Source organism: Chaetura pelagica, unplaced genomic scaffold (genome assembly GCF_000747805.2).
Source record: "Chaetura pelagica isolate M959 unplaced genomic scaffold, ChaPel_1.0 scaffold3, whole genome shotgun sequence".
Taxonomy (NCBI): domain Eukaryota; kingdom Metazoa; phylum Chordata; class Aves; order Apodiformes; family Apodidae; genus Chaetura; species Chaetura pelagica.
This window is the reverse complement of record NW_009952974.1, coordinates 3,468,562-3,484,492: the sequence shown is the minus strand read 5'-3', so window position 1 is coordinate 3,484,492 and position 15,931 is coordinate 3,468,562. Positions and strand designations below refer to the sequence as shown.

General features: G+C 41.7%; 1 protein-coding gene across 1 annotated transcript in view; it reads left to right on the top strand.

Moving 5' to 3' along the window:
* EPB41L5 (erythrocyte membrane protein band 4.1 like 5) overlaps nucleotides 1–11,887 on the top strand; it is a 54,308-nt gene extending 42,421 nt beyond the window's left edge. Inside the window, exons 18-26 of the mRNA XM_009996044.1 lie at nucleotides 764–858; nucleotides 6,763–6,891; nucleotides 7,467–7,528; nucleotides 8,188–8,298; nucleotides 8,830–8,923; nucleotides 9,853–9,930; nucleotides 10,454–10,495; nucleotides 10,882–11,015; nucleotides 11,830–11,887. Of these exons, the coding sequence (XP_009994346.1) occupies nucleotides 764–858; nucleotides 6,763–6,891; nucleotides 7,467–7,528; nucleotides 8,188–8,298; nucleotides 8,830–8,923; nucleotides 9,853–9,930; nucleotides 10,454–10,495; nucleotides 10,882–11,015; nucleotides 11,830–11,887 (803 nt within the window). The remainder of the gene's footprint in view (nucleotides 1–763; nucleotides 859–6,762; nucleotides 6,892–7,466; nucleotides 7,529–8,187; nucleotides 8,299–8,829; nucleotides 8,924–9,852; nucleotides 9,931–10,453; nucleotides 10,496–10,881; nucleotides 11,016–11,829) is intronic.
* Nucleotides 11,888–15,931: the final 4,044 nt, after the last annotated feature.

The following is a 15,931-nucleotide window of genomic DNA, read 5'->3' as shown; positions in this document are numbered from 1 at the left end:
CACATGATTAATGGTAATTGATTAGGTTGTTACGAGGTGGTTTCTGTACAAAAATCCAAAGGTGTTTGAGAGACCTCCCTTAGATCTTGCACGGAGTGGCAGTTTCACCCACCACTGGAATGAAGCCCCCTCTAGTATATGAGTTAGTGCATTTATCAGTCTTCCACCAAAACGTTAACAAAACATTTTCTAGGAGAGCCTCTTTCACAATCTGTCTTCTGTTTGTGAAATTTCTCATGTTGCTGTCAGTGTGTCTTCTGAACAGTCCTAAACTGCTTTCAAAAGCTGCCTTTTTTTATTTTACTGTATTACCACAAATTTGCCACAAATTTTTCAAGAACTCGTAAGACATTGTCACAATTTTGTCATGCAGTTTAGGCCAACAAAGTCAGTCAGCTCTCCCCATTTCAGCTGGAAGCAGGTTATTTCCAGGGACAAAGGTACAAGGGAAAAGTCAGGGTTTTTTTGTGAGATCTGACTTCAGACACAAATGCAATGAAGTGCAACTATATGAGCAGGTAACTCTTGCTACTTGCTCACCCACTGTGATCATGGCTGGGTAATTGAACTGGCAGGTGAGCAGTGTTGTGATTGGGTACATACAGCCTGTAGGCATGAAAGTTGCATTAAAGTTTGAACAAGTAGCTTCCCCAATCCGGTGGTTTTTTCCACAACCATATAATGCGTGTTCAAGAAGAATGCAAGGTACAAGTCGAATAACTCCACTGTGACATGAGCAGAATATCTTTTCCATCTCTTTTAGCATTTGAAGACACATTCCTAAAGCTGAAACAGCTGGAAACAGAGCGCAGCAGCCCCATGCTAACAGAACGTCCCAACATAAACATCAATGTCCAGGTATTTGGTCTTCATTCCTTCTGGCAAAGTTCCCTGAGTGTTGTTCAGATCAGGCTGAAAATGACAGCATACCTTGGTTTGTTACCAAGATTTTTAAGAATGTGAGTGAGTAGTACTGAGGTAAAGAAAGGCCAGTGCTTTGTTATGTGAAAACCTTTGTGTGAAAGGGCAGGGAGGTGAAGCTTGGGGCAGAGGTGCATGTGCACTTATGCAGACCACACCCTGGTGAAATTTTCTAATATTGATGGGAGCGAAAGTCAAAAGCTCAAAATGTTCCACAGTTGTCTTTATCTGTATGTTACCAACTGTATGGTGTTGTATAGTTCACCATCTTTTTTTGAGGAGGTGAACTGCTTCCCTGGTGTTTTTCAGTTGCCTTTGGTAACCCGCCCAGAAAGTTGCTTTGACATTTTGAGTCTGGTTTGCTGGTGATCTGTCCCTTCTGTTCCGTAACCAGTTTTTACCTGTTCTCTGAAGTAGGTGTTGGTGCTCTGTGTGTTTACATAGAGAAGAGGGATGTGGTTTGATTTAATGTTCTCATAAACCCTTCAGAGAAAGTCAGGCTGTGTTTCCACAGACAGCTGTGCCAAAGGACGAGCTTCACTGCCCTGAAGAGGGCCAGGGCTCTTCTCTCCCTGGCTCCTCTTTGCTCTTCCTTCCCTGCCTTCCTTATGTCCTCTTGTCACCTCCAGGAGCCATTACATGTTTTGGTGAACCAGTGTAACCTACAAGATTACAAAAAACATTCTTTGGTTTTTGTTTTGAACTCTTTGCTAAGGTATTTTTTTTGTTTGTTTGGATTTTATTTTGTTTTGGGTTTTTTTGTTTAAGTTGTTAAATAATGAGTTAAATAGGCTCATGGAAAGGGTCAAAGAAATGCCAGAGCCATAGTGAAAATAAGTAGCATTGCTGGAAGGGATGAAGAGAACAGGATCCTCCCTTACAACAGCAGTGCAATTTCATAGATTAACTGATTATCAAACAACTGTGTTCAAGCAGGATATCCTTTTTTTTTTTAACAAACTTTTAAAAAATGTTGTTTGTTGTGTTGTTTTTTTTTCTGCTTCCCCTGCTGTTAAAGCTTCAGGTGTTTTATTGCATTTTGAACAAGCCAAGAGAGTAAAATAACTGGCAGTGTTATATCTGTTTGTACTACCCCCCCTTGCAGGGAGGCCCGAGAATTTATCAAACTTCCAGTGAAGCAGCAATGATTTTTCTTGCTCCCACAGTAGTAAAATGAACCAGATGCCAAGAGAGGTGTTGAGCAGTACATGTTTGGGCTGAGCCCACTCCTGAACATTTATTGCCCTTCCATCTGAGAGAAGGCTGCTACTTCGGTTTGCTTAGTGCTGCAGCCTGTTTTGATTGTGACCCCTTTAAGGTCTGTTGTCAGAGTTGCCATGCGCTCCTTTCTGCTTGGTGATTGCATTACAAAGATTACCAGGTCTTTAAGAAGATTAGTCAGTAGCCTGTAGGTCCGGTTATGCCGAAACACTGCATGAACACAGCTTGTGTCATGACATATTTTGCCCGATGAGCTCTGTTTTACTTCAGAGAAAGAGGGGAAAAAAAAACAAACCCAACGTGATAGGTTAAATGGAGACGATAGAGCAAAAGTATCTTGGTGGTTTTTAAGTAATAGCTGATACATAGTAAGCAAGTTAAGATTCTTCTAGGGTGCAGATCTAACAGCTGCCCATACACTGCAGTCAGTTACCCAGATGCTGTCATATGAGGTGCTGAATAACTTTAGATATCAGAGGTTACAGATACTGGGGTGACAATAACCAGATTAGAGAGCAAGACCATTTGCATAAGAGTGAGATATATGATATCTGGATCAACAGCATGCCAATGTGATTCTTTCTTCCGGTAAAAGAGACTTCAGCTTCCAAGAAGGAAGTGCAAATTGTGTGACAAAAGTGTAAGAGTACAGCAAACATGTTTTTCCTAGAAAAGCCTGAATAAAACTTATCAGCCTTTGATGTAGTGTACCAAGAGGTCACTTGAGACTGTTTAAAAGGGTAGACAAAGATTAGAGACTGTTTCTGCATACTTTAAATTCTGTATGCTTCAGATGGCAAAGACATGTAGGTTACATGTCCTGAAAACAGGTAATTATTTAAACCACTTTGATTCCTGCTTTTGAAGGCTGCTTTAGAAAAAATACGAATTTCCACTTAGGGTGTTTGTGACAAAATGCACCTGTTGGTTCTCCTGCTGCACTTCTGTTCTTAATCTTTTTGTACATGAGGTTTTTGTGGCATCTTCTGGCTAGACTGAATAAAACTGCAGTACATGCACTAAACCTTGCAATGAGCTTAGATCTGGAGCTTGCAGATGCTTCAGATGAGCACAGTGTTACAGTATTCTCTCTGAAAGTGATTGCAAAATTCAGGGTGTCTTGTCTCCCTTAGGTTTTACCAGTGCATAAATCTTGCCTATATAGAAACAGCTACAGCACACAAAGGTTTTGTAAAACGCATCAGGGAAAAGCATTAACTTGTTGCTTATGGAGGCAGGGCTGCATCCTCAACTTCTGAAGTGATGCTGTCAAATGCCAATGAACTGCTCGGTTCTGCTTTGTTAATTGCAAATCTTTACCTGTTTTCCATCAGGGGTCAGAGGCGTTCTGACTGTCATCTTTACATAATTCTGTACTTGCAATTAATCAATCTTGATTGATTTCTTTGAAAGGGAAATATTTACCTAGCTCTCTGTGTTCTTTTAGAGAAAAAGAAATCTTTCTAGAATGAGAACTGGGAAGGGGAGGGAAATGAATGGCTTCATTCTTCACCACTGCTCCCTGCCAAAATCTGTTGGGATGGAAGAATGTGACTTTGTCCTTTCCCAGCTTTCACTAGGGCAGTGACCAGATCTGACAAAAGAAAGCAAATAGCTCTTAAATACACCGACACTCTGCTTTCATCAGCATCTGAAGTGAAACGAACAATAAAAAGTTCACCCTATTTGCCCGTTTCTCTGGAGTCAGAAATGCAAGGACCTGAGGGGCTGTATTTCTGAATTCACTGTGATCTGTAAACATGTGGAAGTTGGTCCAAAATGTGTCTGTGTTAGACTCCATCCCTGTGCACAATGTGATTTTCAGTGGCATCCAGAAGCTGCTCAAAAGCATGGAACTCCCAAAGCATTGGAACACACACCCTGCTGATACTGCCTTTAATCTTCTCTTGTTAGGTTGGCTGCCTGGTGCCTTATTTTGGTTAAGGAATAAAGGGAAAATATCGTTTGGCCAGTGTACATACAAAGACTACAAATTTGTAATGAGCTAGAATACTGACAAACCCTAGTAACTTTACTCTTCTATGTGAACAACTAAATGTCTTGTAAGTTAGACATCTCAAGGCATTATTATTATTTATTATGCTTTCCCCTCTAGCTACATGCTCTTTCCATTAAAAAAAACCCGAACAGGAAAACACCACTGCTTTTTCAAGCACAAAATAAAATTATTGGGAAAAATATTTCTATAATATTGATGAAAATACTTTATTGGTGGTATAGAACTTGTACCTGATTACATGAAAGTATTTCTTAATTGTACTAAACTTTTCAGAAGTTGAGAATCTAATTGCTAATAGATTAAACTGGTTGCTCAGGTATGTTGTCCCAAAAGCAGGGTCCATCACCCTGTGTGGAAGAAGCCAATCCACAAAGCAAGCTCAGTAGACCCAAACACATGAGAAAGAACTTTCTCTCTTTACATTATTCTCTCACTGGCACACAAGAATGATCACCTAATTCCTCACTTCCATTTAAAGTGGCAATGCTCAAGAATTTCCCTATGCATGCTTAAAGGGTAAGGGGCTTGTTGTTAGTAGGGGTCCTTCTAGCCCTGTGGGTATGAAGTTTAGTATGATACTGGCTCATTAATATATTATTTCAATTACTTAATATGTTTTTCCCCCGTGCTTAAGGCTGTAACCAAGATAAGCTGTGGGCAGTGCTCCTTTCCATCCCTTTCACCTGTCCAGCAGGTGTCCTGCAGGCCTGTCTCAAGGCCGGGCTGGTCACTACTTGGGGTGTGTTTTTCTCTAACTGGAATCCAGTTTTGTCCAATTCTTACTGTTTCACTGTTGTCTAGGCCCTGTTTTTATTCTGCATGTCACTTACGTTCTCTTTTATGTGTCTTTTTTTTTTTTTTCCTAAAATGAGATTTTTTTTCCCCCCAAGTTTTACTTTTTTCGGTTAATAACTGACATCAGGTGGAGGAAGCTGAGAGGAACTTAAATGACAAAATAATGCTTAAAGCTGCAGTGCACTGACATTCTTAGTTGAAGTAAATTTACTGTATCACTGGTATTGGAATAACGCATTAGAAATTCTGTGCAGGGTTGTTTTATACAGTGTCCATTTCAGTCAGGTCCAGTGGATTTAAGGAGTATCACAGTTGAGTACTGTGATGATGATAATAATAATAATTATTATTATTCCAGAGTTTTGGCAATTCCAGCGTCTTGTCTAAAATAAAAATGTAATTATTATTTTGTTAGTCTTCATGAATTATGTGGATGCACAGCTCTTCATACCTACTAGCAATAGTCATTAGTAGCACTGGTTGTTGCTCCTCACATCTTTTGACATTGACAGTGTTCCTTAAGGATCTTGCAAATGTCTGTATCCAGTGCTGACTGGGGTCAAAATTTTAAAACGCGCTCTCCTTTTTAGATAGCCTGGTCAGTACCTATTTGAATACCCTGAAAGGTGGTTTAGAGGGAGACAAGAGAGAATGTTTTTTCCCTTCTCTAAAGCCGAAATACTTAGAATTTCACACGAGTGTTTCCAGTGAACGGTGGCTGGGGAGCTGTGTGGGGCACAGGTATTCACCTCTTTTTAACTTCTCTCCCCTGCTCACTCGCTCTCTATGCGATGGGCTTCATTCCTTCTGGACACAGCAGCAGGATTGTTCCTGCTCTGGGGCGTGTTGCAGGGATGCAGCACTTGCCTCCAGGGAAGAGCCGGCCCCAGCCAGCGGCGGTGGCTTATGGCGGGGAAAGCAGGACTCTGTCTCCCCCTGCTGAGTCACACCCCGAGAAGGAATCACAGAATCTTAGGGGTTGGAAGGGACCTTGAAAGATCATCTAGTCCAACCCCCCTGCCAGAGCAGGGTCACCCAGAGCACATCACACAGGAACGTGTCCCGGCGGGTTTTGAATGTCTGCAGTGAAGGAGACTCCAGAACCTCTGTGGGCAGCCTGTTCCAGGGCTCTGTCACTCACAGTAAAGAGGTTTTTTCTTATATTTAGGTGGAAAGGTCACAGGGTTTAATTTCCACTCAGTTAATTAACTGCTGTTAGTAATTAAATAACAATTAGTAGATTAAATATTTAATTAACATTGTCTAATTCAGAAATGCAATTCACGTAATGAAATCTACTGTAGAGAAAGGTGTCTCACTTTTAATAGTCTTCATTATATATCTGGCTGCCAGTTTTCTCTTGATAGTGATGGGAGAGGTAGCTGATAACACATTAAACTGTTGTTCTAATTTATAAGTGGATTTTAAGGTAAAAATGTTTGCAACTTGCATTTAAGAGTAAATTGTCAACTTAGGCTATACTGATATGATATAGTATGATGGTTGCTCTATTAATTTATTAGTAAACTAGGCTGCAAATGTAGGGTCAAACTGGTTCTTGCATGCTGTATTTTTAGCACAGCCCTTCGCACTTTTTTTTTTTTAGTTTTTTTTTTTTTTACTTTAAGTTTTTCTGTGACTTTACTACTGGGTTCCAAATAAAGCCAAAAAATTGCTTTTTCTTTTTGATATAAAGCTGCTGACTTTCACTCAGAGCCTTGTTGTTATTTAGGGATGCTTATAAACTTCAGCCTTGACTTTTCCATGTGGCAACTACTTCTGATAAACATTTTTTTCATGTGTAGGATGAAGTGGTAAAGTTGACAGATAAATGTCTTAACAATGCCATTGAGAGCCCAATCACAGCAGCAACGTGGCTTCCAGCAGATATGAAAAGCAATATCCTGAAGGCTCAGGCAGAAGCAGGACACAAGGTAAAAGCTGATAAGGACTGTGATATTCTCAAATGTTTTATTTCTCTTCAGTTGCCTGGTATTGGAGAAGGTGCCTTGCAGATAAGGGTGTGTCAAGAGCCAAAGTCTGAGATAGAGTAAAAGAGCCTCTCAGCCTTTCTTTGCAGTGATAGTGGTCCTGTACTGGAACTGTTGCCCAAGGAGGAATCTCCATCCATGGTGACAGTCAACCTGAAGTAACTCAACAAGGCCCTTAACAAGCCCTGCCTTGAGTTGTCACTGAGCTAGATAACCACTAAAGGTTGCCTTCTAACCAAGAAATTATTCCATGACTCTCTTAAGAATGTGTTTCTAGCATGTTCTAGCAAATTCTATAGGAAAAATAAAGGTAATTTATTTGGCTACATTACTGAATTATTTTTATTTCTGCACTGAAGTTTTTGCCTGGAATTGATGTTTTAAGTCCCTGAGCAGTAGATGAACAGTGCACTTTGGTGCCAGGAGGGAGGCACGTGGTGCTCCTGTGCATCTTGGAACTGACACAAAATGGAAACAGGTATTAGAAATTTTTGTCTTTGTTCATTTTTTCCTCTCAGGTCATCAAAGAAGACAGTCTGACAGGTCTCAAGAATTCCAATATTCAGGATGCTGCTGCCAGGTATTGAACAAATTTGGAAGAAACATGTGATCTAGTTACCCAAGTACAGCACTGAGGACCTGCAGTTCAGCCTGGTCTTTTGGTGGCTCAGTGTTTATTACATTTTGCCTTGCATAGTGTAGCTTAATCTGGTGAGTGTGAAGTCTTTTTAAAATTAAAACCAGCAAGCACTATAGTTGCTAGTTTTATTATATACAAGGTAATCCAGATACTCTTTATTGTCCTCTATTTGAATTTGACAAACATTATTTCAGTAGCAGCTTCAATCTGACCCATGAGCAATGTCAGTGTGGGGAAGGGGGATGGGTGTGGGTACAGCAGCTGTTTTTTTACTGGAGAGAAAGAATTGTGTATAAAAACCTGACACTGACTGCTGATTTTTTGAGAATTGCTGAATCTGGAATGATTGCTAGTGTTCCAGGGGGATTTCAGGCACTGAAAAAGTTAAAAGCTTATAATATATAATAATATAACATGTAATTTCTTGGCCGTTTGTGAAGGTGAGCATGTGCCAGACCTCAGAGAGCACACAGGGATATCGAATAAGATATACATCTATTAATCTCAGAAATACACTGTGATAAGTGATTCATTAAGAGCTTTCTGTGGAAGGTTGTACCTGTTTTTTGTTCTTTTTTCTTGTTATTGTTTTGTGCCAGGAACATTTTCATGTCAGGCAAAACACAGAATAGTCCCCCAGCAACCAGTCCAGTATTTCAAGACCCGAGAGAGTTGCTGAAAGGAATTCCTGCCTCAAACACCTTTGTTCCGTAAGTGATTCAGGAGAAACTATTCCTGGGGTAGGGAAACCATGTGGAGATTATCATGAACAGGTCTGAAAAGATGAGGAGCAGTTGCTGAGCATTTAGGCTACATCTAACTAAGCAGGCTTACCGATGCATCTTTAATTACTGTTGCAACAGTTAATCAGTGTAGGCCAGGTGACTATCCTAGCAAGCAGTAAATTAATGTCTCATCTTCTGAAACACTGAAATGTCTGATATCCTGCTGCCCCTGGCTCTGAAGAGGAAGATAAGAGGATGATGGGGAAGGTTTCAGGTAAATTAGAAACAAAGTCTCCTTTGAGATGGAAGACATTGATACTGCAGGATCTTTACATGGCTGTAGCTGAAACGATTAAAGGGAGCATCAATCTGCAGAGATAGTTGCAAAGCATTTAGTTAAAATACTCTCAAACATCAGTCTTTCGTCTACCTCACAGAGTTTTCGAGCTGTCAGGGAAGCAGCACTGATCCATGCTACCCAGGCCGTGTGCTGATGAGAATATTTTCTCCTTTCAGTAATGCATTAAATGAGGACAGTGCTGCCTCTACCCATGAGGACCTGCTGATTCCAGCTAATCTGGCTCCAGCTGAGGAGACTGCTATTTCAAAGGTATCACCACCTGCCAGTCTGGAAGGTTTCTGTGTGTCCTGTTCTGAGCTATTGATGCCTCCAGGCAAGCCCAGCAGACCTTGCTGCATGCCTCTCTGTAACCCAGTGAATACCAGTCATTGTTGAAATGCCAAGGAGAGCTTTCTGGAGCAGACAGGGACACTGTACAGATCTCTCCAAAGGCCATTTCTGAGTGTCCTTTCAGGTTCTTTGCCTGACACTTGTTTTTCTAAACTGATAGTTTTCCCCACGCTGGTGGTAAGCCCCTTATATCCCAATGATTTGATGCCCCAGGAAAGAGACTGTAGGGATGAAATTCTGACATCGGCAGTTCCTGTCAAAATAATCACAGAGGGAAAAGTTTAAATTGAAGTGTTTAATTGTTCTGGTTACCTCAATTATGAGGTAGTTTTTGAACTGAACTCATGAAATGCACATAGTAATTCATGAGTCAACTTTCCTTTGTCCCTCTCCAAGAGTCCAACATTGTTGTTACTGAGGGGTTATTCTGGATCACTAAAGCACCACGCCCTTTAGCCATTGTCCCTCTAAACCAGTATTATGTATTTCATCCCACTGAATAATTATCAGTTTCATCTTCTGAGTTCAAATACTCAGCTCACAGACTTTGCTGGCCTCCTTGTTGAATGGTGGAGTACCCCATCCCTGCAGAGGAGAATGGGACAGTTTCCCAGCTTACATAGCAATGACATTGTTTCCAGTATGTTGATAAGAATAATAAAATGAAAAAGCTATTTTTAATAAAATCTTTTAAATAAAAGATAATATAGCAAGATTGAAAAAACAGATGTGATAAACAGTGATGTTCATTAAGGACACTGGTCTATGCCTTGGGAAGCCACTAGAATATTCAGCAGACCTATCTGCTTACTACTGGGAATTCAATTCAAAACTGATTTATTCCATAGAGCACTCCAGATGACCAGGACGTTTCCTTAACATCATTGACAGAGAATCTAATTGACTTTACAGAAGCCACACCTCGGGTAAATGTATTTGAAAACCATCTTCTTCCTTCACACCTATGGTGGTTTTTACTCATAAACTCTCCTCTGGCTTTAGTATCTCTCCACCAGGCCTGGAACTGTTGCAGTAGTGGTTGAGCTGGCTCGCTGCGTATACGCTCCCCGGCTTGAAGGGGAGCTGGTGTAGGGTTGTAGAGCCTACAGCTTTGTAATGGAAGGGATGGAACCTGTAAAGTTACCTGGTATCTGTGCCACAAGAGGCTGTAGTCTTACTTCAGTACACCTGCAAGTGGCAGCCTGCTTCTCAGGCTTTTGGGTATATATAAGACTTCAGAAATTATATGTAAATGTGTATATACACACAGAGACATGTATATGTGTGTATAGATCTAAAATAAATACTTGAAAAGTAACATGGTTCAAAGATGGATAAACATCCAAGATTGTTTGGGGAGGTGGTATTGTTTTGGGAGGCAATGCTGTTTTGAGAATGTTTTCAGCTACTTCCAACCTTTTCTAATGAACATGTGTTTGCTTTTTGTAGGCACCTTCCCAGCCCACGATAACACCAAGGTGGATAGTGCCAGTGAGTCATTTGACAATTCCTTTAAAAAAAAAAAAAGTCTTCTGTCATTATTAAAACAGCAGCTGAAGTAAAATAGAAAAATACAGTAATTTTTAAGAATTTGAAAGCCCATAAGATAATGTAACAGACCAAAATTGAAGCTAATTAATTCAGCAAGAGTATATCAAACAACATATATATGCTGTTAAAATTTAAACTTCATTTTTGCTGCATTTACATTGCAGGTAAATGCCAGTAAGTTTCTCTAAGAACTTGTATTTAGAGAAGCCCACCGTGGAACTTGATGAATCTTAGTTTTTACTGTTATAAATAAAACATACTGGAAAATTATCTTGTCTACTGGCAGGTTTTTATTTCTGTTTTCTGTTTCGTGCTCCCCCATTTAGACTGGACTGATTTCCAATGGGCCTTTGGGAAATGATGTTGCCTTAGCTATGAAGGCAGTGAAAGGCAGCACGGAGACTCTGTTGTCATCAGCTGGATTGCCATCATCCCAGCAGACATCTGAAGGCCTTGCAAGGTAAAGTCTCCTCAGCACTTACTTCAGAAGTCTGTATGGGGGGGGAAAGGAAGTATGTGCTCTTTAACTGCTTCCACTTAAATATAAGGGTCATGTAGACATAATGCCTTGTTTTGCTGTGCTCACAAACTGTAGTTATGTCTCACTTTATAGCATTTGAAATCTTACAAATAAATAGAGCAGCTGATGGTTATTTTTATGTAAGATTGTTTGAAGGGTGAGAAAATTCTCTAAATTCAAGTAAGCAAGGGCACAAAGCACATAAATTTAGTTGGAGGTAAAGCTGCTGGCATTTTAAGTGCTATAAAATAATTATTTCTAATAACCATTTCACTTCCATTTCTTCCCTTGTCTGCTAACATGTTTTTGTACTGGACTGAAGTTATGGTACAGATTAATTTTCTGTGAAATCTCTCTACAGTGTTTCAATACCTGTCAGGATTGGCAGGGGTGGAGGGTGCCCCTCAGTTATTTCCAAGCTGTAAGGAAGTCAGAGAGCAGAAGTTGTAGAAACCTTTACTCTTGCTATTCCATTCTGCTGTGCTGGTGAGGCAGAACAATGGCAGTGATGATCAGGACCTCCCGTGAAGCTTTTACAGAGGGGATGGCACTGGTGCTGCATTGTGTGAAATTGAGTCAGTTTCCTTCTCTGCAGTTTTCTGTTGGAAACGTTTGCCCATTGGTCTCATTAAATTACAGCTATTAACACTCCGTAGAACAATATTAACATTTTTCTTTCTAATCCATCATGGCAGGTCTTTTTGGAAGAGTCTATTTACAGGGCCTCATATATTATTTTTTTTTCCCCTTTTAGCCCAGTTACTGAGGATGCTACAATAAGAACAAAATGTTTACTCACCACTGAACTCTAGAAGAAGGAGTTTCTGCACTTCCCACCTTGTAAAAACTCCAGTGTTTCTAATATACCTGCAAGGGATCCTTCCAAAAGACTTACTTGGGATCAAACTCTTGCTGAACGGGACTCAAACAGCCAGCTGGTTTGCTAGGATCCAGGAAGAGACTTCTCTACATTTGTTACAGTCTAACTGGAATGACACTTCAAACTGGGACATAAAACCACATGCACATTTGATCTTCTTCCTCAGAGAAATACCACACTGGAGCTAGTTCTGAACGTGAGGAACAGAATCTTGTTGTGTTCCACTCACCCGAGGTTTAGTCTGACTTACCCTGTGCTGCCTCTCAGGCGTTCGTGGGAAGCGTTCCCTGTGATGTGAGCTCTGTGGTTGTGAGGGCGGCATCCCTGGCCTCTGTAGCGTAAATCTGGACAGATTAGGAGAACTTGTAGGGCCACCTTGTGGCCACACTGCTGCGATGGCTCACAGTAGCGATGACTGTTTCATATGGTGAAGGGCATTTTCTTTTGTATGGTTATTCCCTCTGTTTTTCCTTTGTTTTACCAACACATGCTCTCCTTTTTGGCCTTAAACCCCTTAATAGCCCTCACACCTCTTGTTACAGTCTCTGGAAAGAATGAAAATCTAGTCCATCAGTGACAAACTACATTGACTGGGTTTGAGCTGCTCATTGCAACCAAGAAAAGGAAAATGTACCTGCCAAACAGCTGATAGCATTAGCAGACTGCAGCAGAGGTCCCACAGCTGGACATTGATTATCTCCTCTGTGACTCAGATTACGTGCATTGTTTGTTGTGAATGCTGAAGCAGTGAAAGGATGAGTACAGCTCACTTTGGTAGCTGCTTCTTGGTTAGTTTTGTTGTCATATAGGACTAGGAAGGAAAATAATTACCATGTTCCTCTTCCTACTGTTTTGGGGTGGTGTTTCCAGATGCTTTGCTTTGGGAATACTTACCAGACATGTTAGCAGCATGAGGGTACAAGTAGATCAGTTTTGAACACCACTCGAGTCCTGTTTTGAGTGTTAACTAATAGTTTTATGTGGGACAAAGAATGCAAAGAACAAGCTAAAAACGGGGTGGGGAAAAAAGAGCAAAAGCTCCTGTAAGCACTTGAGTTCTTTGTAGAAGGAGGGCACAAGCCAGTGCAGGAGCACACTGCACAGAGCTGGGAAAGGCCTCTTGGTGCTCTGGTGAAGTAAAGGATATAATATGTAGCTTGAAGAGGTCATCCAGGTCCTGGGCAGCAGGATCCTCATCTGGACACAGAGGGGTGAGCACATGGATGGTGGAGATACAGCCTGTGAAAAAGGTCAATGCAGAGTCGGAGGAAGTAAAAGTGTAGGAGCTTGATGATGGACTCTACATCTCCTGAGGGGGAAGCACAGGTGAAACAACTGGGATCTTGCGTTCCTAGGAAGAGTTTTGTACCTATGTCTGGGCTGGGAGGATGTTTTTGCGTAGCGCTACTGTGTATAAATACGTATATGCACGTGGTTCTTAGAAGCAATTTTAAACATGAAAGTTGCTTCTGAGACCTGTGAGCACAACTTCATCTCTGCACATCAGCTGCCTGCACGTCTCTCAGTGTAGACAAAGCTTTGGACCCAAACACTGTGAGCTGTGCAGACGGGCTGGTGCCTGGCCAGGCTGCTGCTCCCAGACCAGGGTCATCTCACTGCTGCTCTTGTGCTCCTTTGCAAGATGCTGAATGAGAGTGCAAAGAAGCCACATGGTGTGCGTGGCCCACTGCCTCCAAACCCCCGAGGCCTTAATAGAGAAGCATAGAAATCATGGGGGGCTCTTAGGACCGACAAACCAGAGCGACTTTCTGCAGACAATTATTTGTAGCCGTTGCCACAAGGAGCAGGAGTCAGAATTGGTGGCAGGGGCTTCAGGCCCGCCCTTCAGCCAGCGCCTGGAGCAGGGAGCAGGCAGGCTCCCCGCGCTGCCAGCCGGGGGAGCTGCTCTTCGGGACCAGCTGGCGTGTTTCTGCTCGCCGGCTGCTCAGCTCTGTCCTTGTTCCTTCCAGTTGAGTATTGGCTTTTTTTTTTATATACTTTGAAGTCTGAGCCTTATTGCATATGAAAATGTAGAAGGTCCCCGATTCAAATATCAAACGTCTTCATCTGGATTAATAATAGGGTTGCCAGCAAAGTTCCTGCAGGAAAAGGGAAGCTCTTGCTGCAACAGCCTGATCCTGCACAAAGCCAGAACTGTGTGGGGAAACTTGGCACTTGCCACTGATCTGTTTGCTCAGCAGCTGAGCTGGCATTCGCCAGCTACATGTGTTGGTTTTGTAAATAGACAGAATGCAGCAGCATTTTCTTTAAGGCATGTTTGATATTTGACTCTTCCCGTGGGATTCAGGAGCTCTGTGAACTGTTAGCTTGAATCCCTCCCAAAAGTAGTGTAACAGAAGTTTACATTTTTCCAGCATTGCCTGCTCAGTACCATCCTTAGGTTCCTCCTGAGCAATCACATATTGCAAATAACAAGTAAATACTGTGTGGTGAGTGTGTCCCCCTAAAATCTAAATGGTTCCAAGTACCCAACTGTTACTTCAGCATGGCTGGGGTGCTGGTGGTCATAGGTTATACACAAAAATTTCAGAGGGGCAAGATTTTTCTCAATTTTCAGAGGACTAATACTTGGGACTTGCTATTTCTAATAGTTGAATTTTTTTTTCCTACCGAAGTTATCCCCTGTTGATTTACTGATGCCTGTCCCTGACTGGCCCTCTGCCCTTTTGCTGTGTACACATGTAATACTGGTCAGAGATGGAGGCCTTTTTAGTCATAATTAAAAAATTATAACTTTCATAAAAGCATAAGTGTTCAGATCCAAAAGTAAAAATTATTTTACTCCAGTCACACACCATAAGCAATTAGAGTAAAAGAATTTATAGAAATCGTAGCATTCATAATAACAAAAAAAACAACCAACCCACCCTGTATTTCAAACTGATGACTTTTTGGGAGGTGCTGGATCTTAGAACTGCATTTCAGTGTCACCCCTGGAGTCCCACAGGATGAGGTGAAAGATGTGGCGTGTGCCAAGTGTACAGCCATGGTCTAACAAGCTTTGGAAATGGGTCTTAAGATATAAGAGTTGAGGCCCTCTTACAGTGCAGTGAAGGGAATCTTCTCTCCACTTCAGTGGTAATGTGGTTTAATATTGTGTAAGTCGTATGACATAAAATAAGTGCATACCTGGTAATCAGTCATGGTTAATGAATTAGATTGAATGCATTAAACTTAAATTCTGTGTGTTGAAGACAGCAGTGTAAAAGCTGTTTTGGACAATTTTTTGAACTTTGGCAAGAAAATTTGCAGGACCAGAAGAGGAGCTCAGGTGAACATCCCAGTTAAATTTAGGTCTCCTTCCACAAACTATTTTCAGGCCTTGCCTGTTACCCCTTTGTCTGCACCTCGAAGCAAAGTTGTACAGTTAAGATCAGCATGGCCTTCACAGACAGCACTGGACATTTTTTTGATATTGTGAAGATATTCTGGTACAACCTAAGTCTTCTACAGATTCAGTGCTAGCAGCTCTGTCTCTCAGGCAGCCAACGTTTTCAGCTCTATCTGAGCACAGAGTGTGTTTGTTAGCCTAGAAAGTTGTAGTGAAGTTATGTAGCTGTTAGACATGGTGACATCCCAGCTTTCATAGGCAGCTGGACAATCCTAACTTCTATACCCAAAAATAAAAATAATCCGTGCTAATGGCCTCTCAGTGATGCAGTGTAATCCCTGTGTGTCTGGTCTGTTAGCACCATAGCTGTACCTACAGGGCCCTTCCCACCACGCTCCAACAGAGGCAGAGTTGGTGTGATGTCATTACCTGCTGCACTGTCTTGTCCCAATGTTCAGGAGGGAGATGGAAGCTGGTGGCCCATCCTGCTGGAAGCCAGGACCTGTGGCTCAGCATCCTGTGTGGCAGTGAGCACCTGCTGGGACCAAGGGGTGGGCTCTGTCCCTGCACTCATGTTGGACCTAGCACAGCAGGGAGCTGCAAGGTTCTCCTACAAAATTCACC